General features: G+C 43.0%; 1 protein-coding gene across 1 annotated transcript in view; it reads right to left on the bottom strand.

Moving 5' to 3' along the window:
- Window positions 1-17652, bottom strand: part of LOC109877235 (isocitrate dehydrogenase [NADP], mitochondrial) — a 91207-nt gene extending 73555 nt beyond the window's left edge. Inside the window, exons 1-2 of the mRNA XM_031812565.1 lie at window positions 17356-17652; window positions 15680-15771 (exon numbers count right to left, since the gene is read on the bottom strand). Coding sequence (XP_031668425.1) covers window positions 15680-15771; window positions 17356-17473 — 210 coding nt within the window. The 5' untranslated portion in view covers window positions 17474-17652. The remainder of the gene's footprint in view (window positions 1-15679; window positions 15772-17355) is intronic.
- Between the last annotated feature and the right edge of the window lie 3248 nt (window positions 17653-20900).

The following is a 20900-nucleotide window of genomic DNA, read 5'->3' as shown; positions in this document are numbered from 1 at the left end:
GTACTGTTAGAGTGGTCAGGACAGTGGTCCATGGTGTACAGTACTGTTAGAGTGGTCAGGACAGTGGTCTATGGTGTATAGTATTGTTAGAGTGGTCAGGACAGTGGTCCATGGTGTACAGTACTGTTAGAGTGGTCAGGACAGTGGTCCATGGTGTATAGTACTGTTAGAGTGGTCAGGACAGTGGTCCATGGTGTACAGTACTGTTAGAGTGGTCAGGACAGTGGTCCATGGTGTACAGTACTGTTAGAGTGGTCAGGACAGTGGTCCATGGTGTACAGTACTGTTAGTGGTCAGGATAGTGGTCCATGGTGTACAGTACTGTTAAAGTGGTCAGGACAGTGGTCCATGGTGTACAGTACTGTTAGTGGTCAGGACAGTGGTCCATGGTGTACAGTACTGTTAGAGTGGTCAGGACAGTGGTCCATGGTGTACAGTACTGTTAGTGGTCAGGACAGTGGTCCATGGTGTACAGTACTGTTAGTGGTCAGGACAGTGGTCCATGGTGTACAGTACTGTTAGTGGTCAGGACAGTGGTCTATGGTGTACAGTAATGTTAGAGTGGTCAGGACAGTGGTCCATGGTGTACAGTACTGTTAGAGTGGTCAGGACAGTGGTCCATGGTGTACAGTACTGTTAGAGTGGTCAGGACAGTGGTCCATGGTGTACAGTACTGTTAGTGGTCAGGACAGTGGTCCATGGTGTACAGTACTGTTAGTGGTCAGGACAGTGGTCCATGGTGTACAGTACTGTTAGAGTGGTCAGGACAGTGGTCCATGGTGTACAGTACTGTTAGTGGTCAGGACAGTGGTCCATGGTGTACAGTACTGTTAGAGTGGTCAGGACAGTGGTCCATGGTGTACAGTACTGTTAGTGGTCAGGACAGTGGTCCATGGTGTACAGTACTGTTAGTGGTCAGGACAGTGGTCCATGGTGTACAGTACTGTTAGTGGTCAGGACAGTGGTCTATGGTGTACAGTAATGTTAGAGTGGTCAGGACAGTGGTCCATGGTGTACAGTACTGTTAGAGTGGTCAGGACAGTGGTCCATGGTGTACAGTACTGTTAGAGTGGTCAGGACAGTGGTCCATGGTGTACAGTACTGTTAGTGGTCAGGACAGTGGTCCATGGTGTACAGTACTGTTAGTGGTCAGGACAGTGGTCCATGGTGTACAGTACTGTTAGAGTGGTCAGGACAGTGGTCCATGGTGTACAGTACTGTTAGTGGTCAGGACAGTGGTCCATGGTGTACAGTACTGTTAGAGTGGTCAGGACAGTGGTCTATGGTGTACAGTACTGTTAGAGTGGTCAGGACAGTGGTCCATGGTGTACAGTACTGTTAGAGTGGTCAGGACAGTGGTCCATGGTGTACAGTACTGTTAAAGTGGTCAGGACAGTGGTCCATGGTGTACAGTACTGTTAGAGTGGTCAGGACAGTGGTCCATGGTGTACAGTACTGTTAGAGTGGTCAGGACAGTGGTCCATGGTGTACAGTACTGTTAAAGTGGTCAGGACAGTGGTCCATGGTATACAGTACTGTTAGTGGTCAGGACAGTGGTCTATGGTGTACAGTACTGTTAGAGTGGTCAGGACAGTGGTCCATGGTGTACAGTACTGTTAGTGGTCAGGACAGTGGTCCATGGTGTACAGTACTGTTAGAGTGGTCAGGACAGTGGTCCATGGTGTACAGTACTGTTAGAGTGGTCAGGACAGTGGTCCATGGTGTACAGTACTGTTAGAGTGGTCAGGACAGTGGTCCATGGTGTACAGTACTGTTAGAGTGGTCAGGACAGTGGTCCATGGTGTACAGTACTGTTAGAGTGGTCAGGACAGTGGTCCATGGTGTACAGTACTGTTAGTGGTCAGGACAGTGGTCCATGGTGTACAGTACTGTTAGAGTGGTCAGGACAGTGGTCCATGGTGTACAGTACTGTTAGAGTGGTCAGGACAGTGGTCCATGGTGTACAGTACTGTTAGAGTGGTCAGGACAGTGGTCTATGGTGTATAGTACTGTTAGTGGTCAGGACAGTGGTCCATGGTGTACAGTACTGTTAGTGGTCAGGACAGTGGTCCATGGTGTACAGTACTGTTAGAGTGGTCAGGACAGTGGTCCATGGTGTATAGTACTGTTAGAGTGGTCAGGACAGTGGTCTATGGTGTACAGTACTGTTAGTGGTCAGGACAGTGGTCCATGGTGTACAGTACTGTTAGTGGTCAGGACAGTGATCTATGGTGTATAGTACTGTTAGAGTGGTCAGGACAGTGGTCCATGGTGTACAGTACTGTTAGAGTGGTCAGGACAGTGGTCTATGGTGTATAGTACTGTTAGTGGTCAGGACAGTGGTCCATGGTGTACAGTACTGTTAGTGGTCAGGACAGTGGTCCATGGTGTACAGTACTGTTAGAGTGGTCAGGACAGTGGTCCATGGTGTATAGTACTGTTAGAGTGGTCAGGACAGTGGTCTATGGTGTATAGTACTGTTAGTGGTCAGGACAGTGGTCCATGGTGTACAGTACTGTTAGAGTGGTCAGGACAGTGGTCTATGGTGTTTAGTACTGTTAGAGTGGTCAGGACAGTGGTCTATGGTGTATAGTACTGTTAGAGTGGTCAGGACAGTGGTCTATGGTGTATAGTACTGTTAGAGTGGTCAGGACAGTGGTCTATGGTGTACAGTACTGTTAGAGTGGTCAGGACAGTGGTCTATGGTGTATAGTACTGTTAGAGTGGTCAGGACAGTGGTCCATGGTGTACAGTACTGTTAGAGTGGTCAGGACAGTGGTCTATGGTGTATAGTATTGTTAGAGTGGTCAGGACAGTGGTCCATGGTGTACAGTACTGTTAGAGTGGTCAGGACAGTGGTCCATGGTGTATAGTACTGTTAGAGTGGTCAGGACAGTGGTCCATGGTGTACAGTACTGTTAGAGTGGTCAGGACAGTGGTCCATGGTGTACAGTACTGTTAGAGTGGTCAGGACAGTGGTCCATGGTGTACAGTACTGTTAGTGGTCAGGATAGTGGTCCATGGTGTACAGTACTGTTAAAGTGGTCAGGACAGTGGTCCATGGTGTACAGTACTGTTAGTGGTCAGGACAGTGGTCCATGGTGTACAGTACTGTTAGAGTGGTCAGGACAGTGGTCCATGGTGTACAGTACTGTTAGTGGTCAGGACAGTGGTCCATGGTGTACAGTACTGTTAGTGGTCAGGACAGTGGTCCATGGTGTACAGTACTGTTAGTGGTCAGGACAGTGGTCTATGGTGTACAGTAATGTTAGAGTGGTCAGGACAGTGGTCCATGGTGTACAGTACTGTTAGAGTGGTCAGGACAGTGGTCCATGGTGTACAGTACTGTTAGAGTGGTCAGGACAGTGGTCCATGGTGTACAGTACTGTTAGTGGTCAGGACAGTGGTCCATGGTGTACAGTACTGTTAGTGGTCAGGACAGTGGTCCATGGTGTACAGTACTGTTAGAGTGGTCAGGACAGTGGTCCATGGTGTACAGTACTGTTAGTGGTCAGGACAGTGGTCCATGGTGTACAGTACTGTTAGAGTGGTCAGGACAGTGGTCCATGGTGTACAGTACTGTTAGTGGTCAGGACAGTGGTCCATGGTGTACAGTACTGTTAGTGGTCAGGACAGTGGTCCATGGTGTACAGTACTGTTAGTGGTCAGGACAGTGGTCTATGGTGTACAGTAATGTTAGAGTGGTCAGGACAGTGGTCCATGGTGTACAGTACTGTTAGAGTGGTCAGGACAGTGGTCCATGGTGTACAGTACTGTTAGAGTGGTCAGGACAGTGGTCCATGGTGTACAGTACTGTTAGTGGTCAGGACAGTGGTCCATGGTGTACAGTACTGTTAGTGGTCAGGACAGTGGTCCATGGTGTACAGTACTGTTAGAGTGGTCAGGACAGTGGTCCATGGTGTACAGTACTGTTAGTGGTCAGGACAGTGGTCCATGGTGTACAGTACTGTTAGAGTGGTCAGGACAGTGGTCCATGGTGTACAGTACTGTTAGTGGTCAGGACAGTGACTTATCAATGGCTCCTGGACTCATAGGAAGTCCACTATGTGCAACTCACCCTGCACTATCAGCTCCAATATAAATAACATGAGGAAGTCTACTTCTGATAAGCTTCCCAGTAAAAGCATTAAAATCAATCAAACCCAGAAAGGTGCAAAAAAATAGCCCATATTAACATAAACAGCCTGAGAAACAAGTTTCATGAAGTCAATAACAGATGACATTCATATTCTGACTATCTCTGAAACTCACTTAGATAATACCTTTGATGATACAGTGGTAGCAATACATGGTTATAAGATCTACAGAAAATGCCATTGGGGGCGGTGTTGCGGTCTATATTAATTCCTGTAAAGCTTAGAGAGGATCTCATCTTGAATACAGTAATATGTCTACAGGTTAATCTGCCTCACCTAAAGCCCATTCTGGTGGGAAGCTGCTATAGACCACCAAGTGGTCACCACTAACAGTGTGTGAAATGCTTGATGTTTTTTATTTGATTTATTGAACCTTTATTTAACCAGGTAGTTGAGAACAAGTTCACAACTGTGACCTGGCCAAGATAAAACATAGCAAAGCAGTGTGACACAGACAACAACACAGAGTTACACATGGAATAAACAATAAACAAGCCAATAACACAATAAACAAGTCAATGACACAGTAGAGAAAAGAAAGTCTATATACAGTGTGTGTAAAAGGCATGAGGAGGTAGACAATAAATAGGCCATAGGAGCGAATGATTACAATTTAGCAGATTAACACTGGAGTGATAAATGAGCAGATGATGATGTGCAAGTAGAGATACTGGTGTGCAAAAGAGCAGAAAAGTAAATAAAAACAGTATGGGGATGAGGTAGGTAGATTGGGTGGGCTATTTACAGATGGACTATGTACAGCTGCAGCGATCAGTTAGCTGCTCAGATAGTTGATGTTTAAAGTTGGTGAGGGAAATAAAAGTCATCAGCGATTTTTGCATTCAAACTGTAAACTGTGTAACGCTGACACTACACATCCAAGTATATGTGATCAAATTATGAAAGACAACCATTGTACTTTTAAATTCCGTAAAGTGAGTGTGGAAGAGGTGAAAAATTATTGTTGTCCATCAACAATGAAAAGCCGAGGAGACAAAATGGCGCCGTAGAGAGAACACGGTGTTTCAGTGAGCTCTCGTGGCATTCGTAAATTTATATTTTTACATGAATCTCCTAGCTTGAAAAAGTGGTAGAATTGGCTAAATAAGTTACCATATAATGAGTCTTGACGGCTATTTCGCAAAAATCTCCAACAACATGCCCAATAAAACTACTAAGAAGTCGACCAAAACCACTGTGGATGTGCATGAGGAGCTAGCTAACGTTAGCGAAGCTAACACCATTGTTCCAAAGTTCCACAACTTCACCGACAAGCAGCGCGTCATGGACGCGGCTAGAAACATCGGCTCTGATGGTAGTCAACGTAAAAGTCCAAAGGTCTCATTCTTCAATGATTATTCCACTGCGGTTGTACGATGACGCAAAGCGTTTGATGAGGCGAAGGCTCGACTCAGGAGAATGAAGATGGACTACGCACTGTTGTACCCAGCCACATTGAAGATTATGGTCAACGGATCACCTAAAAAGCTCTACACACCTGAAGAGGCTGCTGCGTTTATTGACTCTCTCGGGTAAATAACTTTAAGCTGCACCTCCACAGCATTGGATAACTTTGTTTATTTTTGGTTGAATCTGATCATGAAACAGTGGTGTGAGTCCTCACATACTCCGGCTCAGTAATATTCGTATCTTTATTATTTTTCTTGCTAAAGTAATAGCCACTATAGCTCAGGCTGAGATATGTGTGAATCCATAGTGGTGCCCAGGCTTGGTTTTAGGTGGTTTTAGGTGGAAGAGCCTCAATCTTCTTCTATTGATTTCCTTTTCCATACATATAAAGGATGAGGCTATTGAGCGGCAATGCGGACTTAAGAGTCTACATTGGAGAGTTGAAATCCCCTGCATGTTAGCTAGTGGGAAAACCCCCTTTTGGATCTTTACATGTTTCATTTTTGGGTTTAGTATAGTTCGACTTCAGGGTTCATATCGTTTGTTTATGCTCGGTGAGATAGAGGAGAGTTCAACACATGGAAAAAGGTACCACCCCACTTTTACAGTAGGATCCAGTCTGGATATTGAATGGTCAAGATACAATGGCAGGTAACGGACTGCGTGTATGTACATGGAACATTAGAGGGAGCCATAACCCCATTAAAAGGAAGAAGGTACTGTCTTTTTTGAAAAAAGAAAATATTGATATTGCCCTGTTGCAAGAAATTCATTTGGATGATAAGGAGCACCTGAAATTACAACAAGGAGGGTTTGGTCAAGTGTTTTTCTCATCATTTACATCCAGAAGTAGCGGTGTAGCAATTCTGGTGAAAAAGAACTTACCACTTAAGGTCTTGAATTGTGTGAAAGATAAATTTGGTCGCTTTGTTATAATTAATGGTACTTTACAAGGGCAGAACATTTCCATAATGGATATTTACTTCCCCCCTGCTCACCCCCTGATTTCCTCACTAAGGTATTTCTAGACTTTTCCGAATTAAACTCGGACACTACAGTGGTTGGAGGAGATTTTAACTGCTTGTTGAACCCCCTTATTGATAAGTTTCCCAGAGGTAAAGCTTCACTCTCTCCTCAAACTAAGTCACTTAAAGCTTTTTGTGATGATCTGGGGTATGCGGATGTCTGGAGAGCTTTTCATCCCTCCAACAGAGAGTTCACTTTTTTCTCTGCACCTCATGGATGTCAGACTAGAATAGATTATTTTTTTATGCCCAGGACGTCTTTGCAGTCTGTTTTATCCGCTAGGATAGGAAGCATAGTCATATCTGATCATGCTGAGGTGATCCTGGACATAAAACTCAACGGGGCATTCAATCGGTCAAGACATTGGAGGTTGAACACAACCATTCTTAAAGACCATACATTCACATCATATTTTATTACAGAGTTTAAAGCATTTTTCTCTATTAACTCTCAATCAACAGATAACCCCTCGCTCCTTTGGGAGACCTGTAAATCGTATGCCAGGGGTCTGATTATGTCATACACAGCTACTAAGAGACGGAAAAAGCGTGAAAAGCAAAAAATGTTAGAGGGTGAATTAGGAACTAAAGAGAAGGACTACATTAAAACGCCCACTCCTGCCCTATTAAAGGAAACATCAGTCATTAGATCAACGTTAGGCTCTCTCCTAACACAGGACGCTGAAAAGAAAATGAGATTTGTCAGGCAAAAGCTATATGAACATGGAGATAAACCAGGAAAGTATTTGGCATATCTAGCTAAAAAGAGAGCTGACTCTCAGTCAATTGCTACTATTACTGATTCTGATGGTAATCATTTATATGAAAATAAATTGATAAGTGACTCATTTAAGAAATTTTATACAAACTTTTATGCCTCAGAACTGCCAAAGGATGCACCCAAATTAATGGAGAACTTATTTTGTAAGATTGAGCTCCCTACTATCTCCGAAGAGCAGAGGTCCCTCCTTAATGCCCCTATTACCAAGGAAGAGATAATGTTCGCAATTAAGAATCTGCAAAATGGTAAGGCCCCAGGACCAGACAGGTTTTGTAGTGAGTTCTATAAAGAGTTCCATGGCCTGATCCTTGAGCCATTGCGTGATATGTTTAACCACTCATTTTCAAATGACCAACTCCCTCAAACGCTGAGAGAAGCCAACATTTCACTTATTCTCAAAAAGGGAAAATGTCCAGAGTCTTGTTCCTCGTACAGACCAATTTCCCATCTGAATGTGGATAGAAATTTGCTTTCTAAAATTCTAGCCACAAAATTAGAGGACTCACTGCCACTAATTGTGAAAGGAGACCAAACTGGCTTCATTAAGGGCCGTAAGTCATGCAACAATGTCAGGCAGCTTCTTAATGTAATTCAAGCCTACCAACAAAGTGCTGTGGATGGTCTTGTGCTCTCCCTAGATGCTGAGAAAGCATTTGATCGTGTGGAGTGGTCTTACCTATTATTTGCTCTAAATAAATTTGGTCTGGGGGACAACTTTATAAAATGGTTGAAAGTTTTATATGATGATCTTCAGGCTGCTGTCCTTACTAATGGGCTAAGGTCCAATAGCTTCTCTATTGGGGCGGCAGGGTAGCCTAGTGGTTAGAGCGTTAGACTAGTAACCGAAAGGTTGCAAGTTCAAATCCCCGAGCTGACAAGGTACAAATCTGTTGTTCTGCCCCTGAACAGGCAGTTAACCCACTGTTCCTAGGCCATCATTGAAAATAAGAATTTGTTCTTAACTGACTTGCCTAGTTAAATAAAGGTAAAAAAATAAATATATATACACAGAGGTACCAGGGCTGTCCTTTATCCCCCCTCCTCTTTGCACTTTGGTTATGGAACCACTGGCCGAGGCCATCAGGGTAACGGCTGCTCATTGGGGATGTTCACCATAAAATAAGCTTGTATGCTGATGATGTCCTGATATTCATCTCTAGTCCCGAGACTTCAATTACATCTCTTATTAATATTATTGAATTATTCAGCGAATTCTCAGGCTACAAGATTAACCTTACTAAGTCAGAGGCTATGCCACTTGGTAGCCTACACTCTGTACCTAATACTTCTCCCCCCTTCCCTTTTAAATGGTCTCCCTCAGGTTTCATGTATCTGGGTATATTTGTAACTCCTAAATCCCAGCAAATGTACAAAGCCAATTTTGTTCCCTTGTTTGATACAATAAGACAGGATCTGGAGCGCTGGAACTCTCTCCCGATTTCTTGGTTGGGTAGAATATCCCTCTTGAAAATGAACATTTTACCTAGACTACTTTACCCAATCCAAATGATCCCAGTATTACTCTCCAATAAGGTAATGAAGGAGATTCTTTTCTGCTGTCAACACACAGAGGGTGAAACAAGTGTGGGAGAAAGAATTGTCTGTTACTATTGACGAAGAGATGTGGGAGGACATTTGGAGATATGCAAAAACAATATCTATATGTAATCGTACTAGAGCAATCCAATTAAGAATAATACACAGATTGCATATATCCCCAAATCGCAGACATGCTTTTAGCCCCACTTCTTCTTCCTCTCAGTGTCTTAAATGCAAAACTGATACAGGCACCCTAACACATTGTTTATGGTCATGTACCAAAATACAAAGATACTGGTCTGGTGTTCTGCAAGAAATTGAAAAGATCCTATGGGTTGATCTAGAGTTGGACCCAGTTTCTTTACTGTTAGGTCTCCCTAGTAGGCATGTTACTTCTGTGGGTAAAGGGAGGCTTTACAACATCCTTCCCATGCAGTGAGGAAAAACATCCTTTTACAGTGGATTAGTGATAAGGTTCCTTCTATTAAAGATTGGCATAAGATACTATTTGAATGGGTGCCTCTGGAATATCTGACATGTACATTGCATTCTAAAACAGACCAGTTCTACAAAGTATGGGAACCTTATCTAAATGACCTAGAACCTGAGGTATCAGCTATTATGCTGCAAGGATTCTCTTAAAATGGCGGTGATCTATGTATTTCAGAACTACACTGTACGTTCCATGTGTGGAACCTAACCTCTTGTTTTAAACTGAGCTTTTTTGTTTAATTTCTGTTTGTAAGTTTGTTTAAAATGTATGTATTGAGAGACGCAGTGATGGTGATGGGGTGAGAGAAGCACCGAGCGGGAAGAGGAAAATGGTGCACGTATGTATGGGTGTGTATGTGTGTGTGTGCGTGCGAGTATGTATGCGTATGTGTGTGTATATGCATGGGTATATGTATGTGTGTGTATGTATGGGTATGTATGAATGTATATATATATGCGCATAGATATGTGTAAGTGGGTGCTGTTTTTCTTGTTTTTTTCTGCGTGCTTTGTATCTGTGGTTGTATCTCTTAATATGGGTGAAAATTGTGAAATTCCAATAAAAATACTGTTACAAAACAATGAAAAGCCACCTTGGGTCTGACAACCTGAATGAAAAATTACTGAAGATAATAGTGGACGATATTGTCACTCCTATTTGCCATTTTTTCAATATAAGCCTACTAGAAAGTGTGTGCCCTCAGGCCTAGAGGGAAGCTAAAGTCATTCCGCTACCTAAGAATATTAAAGCCCCCTTTACTGGCTCAAATAGCCGACCAATCAGCCTGTCACCAACCCTTAGTAAACTTTTGGAAAAAATTGTGTTTGACCAGACACAATGCTATTTCACAGTAAACAAATTGACAACAGACTTTCAGCACGCTTATAGGGAAGGACCTTCAACAAGCACAGCACTTACACAAATTACTGATGATTGGCTGAGAGAAATGTATAATGAATAAATTGTGGGGGCTGTTTTGTTAGACTTTTGACATTATCGATCATAGTCTGCTGCTGGAAAAACGGATGTGTTATGGCTTTACACCCCCTGCTATATTGCGGATAAAGAGTTACTTGTCTAATAGAGCACAGAGGGTGCTCTTTAACCTCGCCAAACAAAATCCAGGTAGAATCGGGAATTCCCCAGGGCAGCTGTTTAGGCCCCTTTCATTTTCAATCTTTAGTAATGGCATGCCACTGGCTTTAAGTAAATGTATGTCTATGCATGCGGCTGACTCAACACTATACACGTCAGCTACTACAGTGACTGAAATGACTGGAACACGTTTTATTTTATATTATTTAACTACGCAAATCAGAACACATTCTTATTTTACAATGACGGATTACCCCGGCCAAACCATCCACTGACACGGACGACGCTGGGCCAATTGTGCGCCGCCCTATGACACTCCCAATCACGGCCGGGTTGAGATACAGCCCGGGATCGAACCAGGGTCTGTAGTGATGCCTCTAGTACTGAGATGCAGTACCTTACACCGCTGCGCCACTCGGGAGCCCCAACACTTAACAAAGAGCTGCAGTTAGTTTCAGAATGGGTGGCAGGGAATAAGTTAGTCCTAAATATTTCCAAAACTAAAAGCATTGTATTTTGGACAAACATTTCAATAAACCCTAAACCTCAACTAAATCTTGTAATGAATAATGTGGAAATTGAGCAAGTTGAGGTAACGAAACTGGTTGGAGTAACGCTGGATTGTAAACTGTCAAAACATATTGATACAACAGTAGTTAGGATGGGGAGAAGTCTGTCCATAATAAAGCGCTGCTCTGCCTTCTTAACAACACTATCAACAAGGCAGGTCCTACAGGCCCTAGTTTTGTCACACCTGGACTACTTTTCAGTCATGTGATCAGGTGCCACAAAGAGGGACTTTACAGTTGGTTCAGAACAGGGCAGCATGGCTGGCCCTTAAAAGTACACGGGGAGCTAATGATATGCATGTCAATCTCTCATGGCTCAAAGTGGAGGAGAGATTGACCTCATCACTACTTGTTTTTGTAAGAAGTATTGACATGCTGAATGCACCGAGCTGTCTGTTTAAACTATTAGCACACAGCTCTGACATTCATGCATGCCCCACAAGACATGCCACCAGAGGTCTCTTCACAAGTTCAGAACAGACTATGGGAGGCGCACAGTACAACATAGAGCCATGACTACATGGAACTCTATTCCACATCAGGTAACTGATCCAAGCAGTAGAATCAGATGTTTTTTTAAAGGTAAAAATAGACCTTATGGAGAAGCAGGGACTGTGAAAAGAGACACACACAAAGATACAGACATGCATACAAGCGCTAGCACACAAACTCTACACACAGGTAAATTGTAATATTGTTGTATGGCGGTATTATACATTTTGTAATGTAGATATGTAGTGTTAGAGTTAGGGGTTAGAGGTCCATGGTGTACAGTAGAGTTAGGGCTTAGAGGTCCATGGTGTACAGTAGAGTTAGGGCTTAGAGGTCCATGGTGTACAGTAGAGTTAGGGGTTAAAGGTCCATGGTGTATAGTAGAGTTAGGGGTTAGAGGTCCATGGTGTACAGTATAGTTAGAGGTCCATGGTGTACAGTAGAGTTAGATGTCCATGGTGTAGAGTTAGGGGTTAAAGGTCCATGGTGAACAGTAGAGTTAGGGGTTAGAGGTCCATGGTGAACAGTAGAGTTAGGGGTTAGAGGTCCATGGTGTACAGTAGAGTTAGGGCTTAGAGGTCCATGGTGTACAGTAGAGTTAGGGGTTAGAGGTCCATGGTGTACAGTAGAGTTAGGGGTTAGAGGTCCATGGTGTACAGTAGAGTTAGGGGTTAGAGGTCCATGGTGTACAGTAGAGTTAGGGCTTAGAGGTCCATGGTGTACAGTAGAGTTAGGGGTTAGAGGTCCATGGTGTACAGTAGAGTTAGGGGTTAGAGGTCCATGGTGTACAGTAGAGTTAGGGGTTAGAGGTCCATGGTGTACAGTAGAGTTAGGGGTTAGAGGTCCATGGTGTACAGTAGAGTTAGGGGTTAGAGGTCCATGTTGTACAGTAGAGTTAGGGGTTAGAGGTCCATGTTGTACAGTAGAGTTAGGGGTTAGAGGTCCATGGTGTACAGTAGAGTTAGGGGTTAGAGGTCCATGGTGTACAGTAGAGTTAGAGGTCCATGGTGTACAGTAGAGTTAGGGGTTAGAGGTCCATGGTGTACAGTAGAGTTAGGGGTTAGAGGTCCATGTTGTACAGTAGAGTTAGGGGTTAGAGGTCCATGGTGTACAGTAGAGTTAGAGGTCCATGGTGTACAGTAGAGTTAGGGGTTAGAGGTCCATGGTGTAGAGTTAGGGGATAGAGGTCCATGGTATACAGTAGAGTTAGGGGTTTCAGGTCCATGGTGTACAGTAGAGTTAGGGGTTAGAGATCCATGGTGTACAGTAGAGTTAGGGGTTAGAGGCCCATGGTGTAGAGTTAGGGGTTAGAGGTCCACGGTGTACAGTAGAGTTAGGGGTTAAAGGTCCATGGTGTACAGTAGAGTTAGGGGTTAGAGGTCCATGGTGTACAGTAGAGTTAGGGGTTAGAGGTCCATGGTGTACAGTAGAGTTAGGGGTTAGAGGTCCATGGTGTACAGTAGAGTTAGGGGTTAGAGGTCCATGGTGTAGAGTTAGGGGATAGAGGTCCATGGTATACAGTAGAGTTAGGGGTTAGAGGTCCATGGTGTACAGTAGAGTTAGGGGTTAGAGGTCCATGGTGTACAGTAGAGTTAGGGGTTAGAGGTCCATGGTGTACAGTAGAGTTAGAGGTCCATGGTGTACAGTAGAGTTAGGGGTTAGAGGTCCATGGTGTACAGTAGAGTTAGGGGTTAGAGGTCCATGGTGTACAGTAGAGTTAGGGGATAGAGGTCCATGGTGTACAGTAGAGTTAGGGGTTAGAGGTCCATGGTGTACAGTAGAGTTAGGGGTTAGAGGTCCATGGTGTACAGTAGAGTTAGGGGTTAGAGGTCCATGGTGTACAGTAGAGTTAGGATTAGAGGTCCATGGTGTAGAGTTAGGGGTTAGAGGTCCATGGTGTACAGTAGAGTTAGATGTCCATGGTATAGAGTTAGGGGTTAGGTGTCCATGGTGAACAGTAGAGTTAGGGGTTAGAGGTCCATGGTGTACAGTATAGTTAGGGGTTAGAGGTCCATGGTGTAGAGTTAGGGGATAGAGGTCCATGGTATACAGTAGAGTTAGGGGTTTCAGGTCCATGGTGTACAGTAGAGTTAGGGGTTAGAGGCCCATGGTGTAGAGTTAGGGGTTAGAGGTCCACGGTGTACAGTAGAGTTAGGGGTTAGAGGTCCATGGTGTAGAGTTAGGGGTTAGAGGTCCATGGTATACAGTAGAGTTAGGGGTTAGAGGTCCATGGTGTACAGTAGAGTTAGGATTAGAGGTCCATGGTGTAGAGTTAGGGGTTAGAGGTCCATGGTGTACAGTAGAGTTAGATGTCCATGGTATAGAGTTAGGGGTTAGGTGTCCATGGTGAACAGTAGAGTTAGGGGTTAGAGGTCCATGGTGTACAGTATAGTTAGGGGTTAGAGGTCCATGGTGTAGAGTTAGGGGTTAAAGGTCCATGGTGTACAGTAGAGGTAGGGGTTAGAGGTCCATGGTGTACAGTAGAGTTAGGGGTTAGAGGTCCATGGTGTACAGTAGAGTTAGGGGTTAGAGGTCCATGGTGTAGAGTTAGGGGATAGAGGTCCATGGTATACAGTAGAGTTAGGGGTTAGAGGTCCATGGTGTACAGTAGAGTTAGGGGTTAGAGGCCCATGGTGTAGAGTTAGGGGTTAGAGGTCCACGGTGTACAGTAGAGTTAGGGGTTAAGGTCCATGGTGTACAGTAGAGATAGGGGTTAGAGGTCCATGGTGTACAGTAGAGTTAGGGGTTAGAGGTCCATGGTGTACAGTAGAGTTAGGGGTTAGAGGTCCATGGTGTAGAGTTAGGGGATAGAGGTCCATGGTGTACAGTAGAGTTAGGGGTTAGAGGTCCATGGTGTACAGTAGAGTTAGGGGATAGAGGTCCATGGTGTACAGTAGAGTTAGGGGTTAGAGGTCCATGGTGTACAGTAGAGTTGGGGGTTAGAGGTCCATGGTGTACAGTAGAGTTAGGGGTTAGAGGTCCATGGTGTAGAGTTAGGGGTTAGAGGTCCATGGTGTACAGTAGAGTTAGATGTCCATGGTATAGAGTTAGGGGTTAGGTGTCCATGGTGAACAGTAGAGTTAGGGGTTAGAGGTCCATGGTGTACAGTATAGTTAGGGGTTAGAGGTCCATGGTGTAGAGTTAGGGGATAGAGGTCCATGGTATACAGTAGAGTTAGGGGTTTCAGGTCCATGGTGTACAGTAGAGTTAGGGGTTAGAGGCCCATGGTGTAGAGTTAGGGGTTAGAGGTCCACGGTGTACAGTAGAGTTAGGGGTTAGAGGTCCATGGTGTAGAGTTAGGGGTTAGAGGTCCATGGTATACAGTAGAGTTAGGGGTTAGAGGTCCATGGTGTACAGTAGAGTTAGGATTAGAGGTCCATGGTGTAGAGTTAGGGGTTAGAGGTTAGAGGTCCATGGTGTACAGTAGAGTTAGATGTCCATGGTATAGAGTTAGGGGTTAGGTGTCCATGGTGAACAGTAGAGTTAGGGGTTAGAGGTCCATGGTGTACAGTATAGTTAGGGGTTAGAGGTCCATGGTGTAGAGTTAGGGGTTAAAGGTCCATGGTGTACAGTAGAGGTAGGGGTTAGAGGTCCATGGTGTACAGTAGAGTTAGGGGTTAGAGGTCCATGGTGTACAGTAGAGTTAGGGGTTAGAGGTCCATGGTGTAGAGTTAGGGGATAGAGGTCCATGGTATACAGTAGAGTTAGGGGTTAGAGGTCCATGGTGTACAGTAGAGTTAGGGGTTAGAGGCCCATGGTGTAGAGTTAGGGGTTAGAGGTCCACGGTGTACAGTAGAGTTAGGGGTTAAGGTCCATGGTGTACAGTAGAGATAGGGGTTAGAGGTCCATGGTGTACAGTAGAGTTAGGGGTTAGAGGTCCATGGTGTACAGTAGAGTTAGGGGTTAGAGGTCCATGGTGTAGAGTTAGGGGATAGAGGTCCATGGTGTACAGTAGAGTTAGGGGTTAGAGGTCCATGGTGTACAGTAGAGTTAGGGGTTAGAGGTCCATGGTGTACAGTAGAGTTAGGGGTTAGAGGCCCATGGTGTAGAGTTAGGGGTTAGAGGTCCATGCTGTACAGTAGAGTTAGGGGTTAGAGGTCCATGGTGTACTACAGTACCTTCTCCTTGATGAACTCCCAGATTATCCTTGTCATCTCATCTCCATCCATCTCCACCACCGGCTGGTTCACCTTGATACGCTTAACTGCATCTAAAACCATTAAACATTAAACCATTTTTACATTTTTACCATTAAACACATGATTACAGTAACATCTGAAACCATTCAACTTTAAACATATTACAGTAACGTTTGAAAACACTAAACACATTACAGTAACATCTGAAACTATTAAACACATGATTACAGTGACATCTGAAACTATTAAACACATGATTACAGTGACATCTGAAACTATTAAACACATGATTACAGTGACATCTGAAACTATTAAACACATGATTACAGTAACATCTGAAACCATTAAACATGAAACACATGATTACAGTAAAATCTGATACCATTAAACATGTAACACATGATTACAGTAACATCTGAAACTATTAAACACATGATTACAGTGACATCTGAAACGATTAAACACATGATTACAGTGACATCTGAAACGATTAAACACATGATTACAGTGACATCTAAAACCATTAAACACATGATTACAGTAACATCTGAAACCATTAAACATGAAACACATGATTACAGTGACATCTAAAACCATTAAACACATGATTACAGTAACATCTGAAACCATTAAACATGAAACACATGATTACAGTAACATCTGAAACCAATAAACATGTTATTACAGTGACTCACCATCTGGTCCACCTTGATATGTTTAGCTGCATCTGGAAACACCAGGTGAAACCATTGAACAAACACATTTTTACAGCAACATGTTATTACAGTAACACATCAAAAACCATTAAACACATTTTTACAGTAACATGTTATTACAGTAACACATCTGAAACCATTAAACATGTAACACATCATTACAGTAACATCTGAAACCATTAAACATGTAACACATCATTAAAGTAACATCTGAAACCATAAACACATTACAGTAACATCTGAAACCATTAAACAATAAACACATGATTACAGTAACACATTATTACAGTAACATGTTATTACAGTAATATCTGAAACCATTAAACACATCATTACAGTAACATGTTATTACAGTAACACACTGTCTGGTCCACCTTGATGTGTTTAGATGCATCTGGAAAGAGCAGGTCATATTAAACATTAAAAACATACATTATTACTACAGTATAGTAACACATGACACCATGTCAGATTCAGAACAGACAACCCCCCCCCAAAATGTATCCAACAGCATTCATATACTGTCTGGACTTTGGCACCTGGCATAAATTATGCCAGTACATTATACCGTTGTTGAATTGTAATTGTATGTATTGAGGTCGCCTACAATGTGTGATGTGACAATGTTACTTCTGTTTTTTTAACATTCTACATTCAACACAGTTTGTCAACTTTTACAATATTCCAAATCCCCATAATTTCACAGTTCCCACCATATGTTCTGAAGCCACGACATCGCATTGTTGTGACACAAACATAACAAATCAAAGGTCACTCCTGCACATCCACTACTTTGTAGCAAAGCCAAAACTTTGAATATAAAATACATTGGCAATGTATACTCTGAACAGATGAATCTATTCCATGCGAGGACGACTGTGCAGTGAAACCAGGCTACCTTAGCAGCTAGAGGAGTTTTGGTTCAGTTTAAAGACTCACAGTTTCTGTGTCGCAGACTCTGGCACACGGCGGCAGCAGGCGCAAGCATAGCAGGGTTTTCGGTAAACGTCGCTCCATACCTCGAGACGGAGGACAGAACCCTCAGGTATCCCGTCATGGTTCACCGGAGAGACGGTTATGACCACGAGGACAGGCCTTATATGAATGAATACCCGACGGCCGGTAAATAAATTAGGCTATGTATATTTTATGGGCGTCCGTCCGGTTATATTCAACACACTTAAGCGTCACCAATCAAGTTTCCATCCAACCATTTCATGCAGATGAATGACCTGACCTATGAAAAAAGTCATGACAGGGCTGATGTAAACATGAAATGCCGGTATTTTTTTTTATTTTAATGCTGACAGATATATTGTTCATTCGACATGGTGGGATCTTTTTGTGTCTGTAAAATGTATTATGCGAGAAATGGAGGTAGATACGCAAATATTGATTTAATAAACTTGGAGTCACACAATGATACGTTGTGTGGTCCTACCACTAGGACTCTGGAAAGCATGCAATTTATTAGGCTACAGATAAAATAAATGAGGAACTTCACAGGTTGGTGAATGTGGAAGGTGATGAGCTTGATGCACCTTTCCAATAAATATCGAGGGTCTTATTCTGGTGACATGATGAGCGATGCTTGGCTGCCGATTGACAAATACAAATAATTTCGCTCTTCTCCATAATAAACTCATAATGTAGATAGCCTACCCGCTCTATATCTGTGAGCTGTTAATTAACTACTAATAAACTCATAATGTAGGTAGCCTACCCGCACTGTATCTGCGAGCTGTTGACTAGAGCTCATGCGCCAAGACCAGAGCGGGAACATTTGCTTTATAACGCAACAGTTGGTGTTACAAAACCATCAGTACATTTAAAGATGATGGAAACCCATTTAACTTGTCTAACCTCTTACGATCTATGATACCGAGGTTACTACTGCAGCCTACTTACTCTATCTCCATTTACAGTTGAATTCAATTATATTAGCTAGGTTGAAATTAAATGTACAGGTCTACTTGGCAACTAGAATAGAATATAGACTGTATTCCTCCTAAACTGAGCACAGCTCTCATTTGGGGCAAAGGACACCACCAGAATACCAGAAGGGGGTACTGTACTGTAGACTATACCGTAGCACCTGTTTCATAGCATAATAAAAGCTGGGTTTGATTCTTGGAGTCCACCATGCAGGTACTGCCATCTGCTGCCTAGATAATGAAACTACACTGAGGGTTGACAGTTGAAGTCGGAGGTTTACATACACTTAGGTTGGAGTCATTAAAACTAGTTTTTCAACCATTCCACAAATTTCTTGTCAACAAACTACAGTTGTGGCAAGTCGGTTAGGACATCTACTTTGTGCATGACAAGTCATTTTTCCAACATTTTTTTACAGACAGATTATTTCACTGTATCACAATTCCAGTGGGTCAGAAGTTTACATACACTAAATTGACTGCCTTTAAACAGCTTGGAAAATTCCCCAAAATTATGCCATGGCTTTAGAAGCTTCTGATAGGCTAACTGACATAATTTTAGTCAATTGGAGGTGTACCTGTGGAGGTATTTCAAGGCCTACCTTCAAACTATGTGCCACTTTCCTTGACATCATGGGTAAATCAAAATAAATCACCCAAGACCTCCGAAAAATAATTGTAGACCTCCACAAGTCTAGTTTATCCTAATTTCCAAACACCTGAAGGAACCACGTTCATCTGTACAAACAATAGTACACAAGTATAAACACCATGGGACCACGCAGCCGTCATACCGCTGTCTCCTAGAGATGAACGTACTTTGGTATGAAAAGTGCAAATCAATCCCAGAACAACAGCAAAGGACCTTGTGAAGATGCTGGAAGAAACAGGTACAAAAGTATCTATATCCACAGTAAAACGAGTCCTATATCGACATAACCTGAAAGGCCGCTCAGCAAGGAAGTAGCCACTGCTCCAAAAATGCCATAAAAAAGCCAGACTACGGTTTGCAACTGCACATGGGGACAAAGATAGTACTTTTTGGAGAAATGTCCTCTGGTCTGATGAAACAAAAATAGAACTGTTTGGTCATTATGTTTGGAGGGAAAAGGGGGAGGCTTGCAAGCCGAAGAACACCATCCCAACCGTGAAGCAGAGGGGTGGAAGCATCATGTTGTTGGGGTGCTTATCTGCAGGAGGGACTGGTGCACTTCACAAAATAGATGACATCATGAGGCAGGAAAATTATGTGGATATATAGAAGCAACATCTCAAGACATCAGTCAGGAAGTTAAAGCTGGACAATGACCCCAAGCATACTTCCAAAGTTGTGGCAAAATGACTTAAGGACAACAAAGTCAAGGTATTGGAGTGGCCATCAGAGCCCTGACCTCAAACCTATAGAACATTTCTGGGCAGAATTGAAAAAGCGTGTGCAAGCAAGGAGGCCTACAAACCTGACTTACTTACACCAGCTCTGTCAGGAGGAATGGGCTGAAATTAACCACATTTATTGTGGGAAGCTTGTGGAAGGCTACCCAAAAAGTTTGACCCAAGTTAAACAATTTATAGGCAATACTACCAAATACTAATTGAGTGTATGTAAACTTCTGACCCACTGGGAATGTGATGAAATAAATCATTCTCTCTACTATTATTCTGACATTTCACGTTCTTAAAATAAAGTGGCAATCCTAACTCACCTAAAACAGGGAATTTTTACCAGGATTAAATGTCAGGAATTGTGAAAAACTGAGTTTAAACGTATTTGCCTAAGGCGTATGTAAACTTCCGACTTCAACTGTACATGAGCTGTGTCTAAAACAATGGATCCAATGGAACAGTCCCAAAAGCACAAACTCCAAGCTAAATCAATGTATCAAAACATTTTCCCCAGGTGATGTCCAATACACTGTTTATTTACACTGACAAAGGGATTCTGAGTTGTACAATCCATCCCCTCACCACCACTTCATCATCTTTACTGTTATTTACACTGACAACGTTATTCTGTAGCTACATGTTGAAATGGTTACTACTCTATAGACCAGAGAGCTGTACTGTAGCTACATGTTGAAATGGTTACTACTCTATAGACCAGAGAGCTGTACTGTAGCTACATGTTGAAATGGTTACTACTCTATAGACCAGAGAGCTGTACTGTAGCTACATGTTGAAATGGTTACTACTCTATAGACCAGAGAGCTGTACTGTAGCTACATGTTGAAATGGTTACTACTCTATAGACCAGAGAGCTCTAAGAAATCTACAAAACCGAATACTACTACACAGGAACATTCAGTCTGCAGCTGTTTAAATACTTTAGTCTGGTAAACGTGACCGAGAACCACCGGGTGGTACTCTGAAAGATCCATTCTGGAGAACATTTCCCTATCGAACGACCATTGGTATACCTGACGTACCCATTATAACAGACCTACAACTACAAAAGACTGATCTCTGGTGGACAAAACAAGAGACTTTCTGTCGACTGACTCTCCAGCAGACGGACAGAGACATACAGGCGTAAATATATAAATTGTAATTCCT

This window comes from Oncorhynchus kisutch, unplaced genomic scaffold, assembly GCF_002021735.2.
Source record: "Oncorhynchus kisutch isolate 150728-3 unplaced genomic scaffold, Okis_V2 Okis03b-Okis08b_hom, whole genome shotgun sequence".
NCBI classification, from domain to species: domain Eukaryota; kingdom Metazoa; phylum Chordata; class Actinopteri; order Salmoniformes; family Salmonidae; genus Oncorhynchus; species Oncorhynchus kisutch.
Note: the sequence above shows the minus strand (reverse complement) of the source record. Positions and strands in the feature narration are given on the sequence as shown.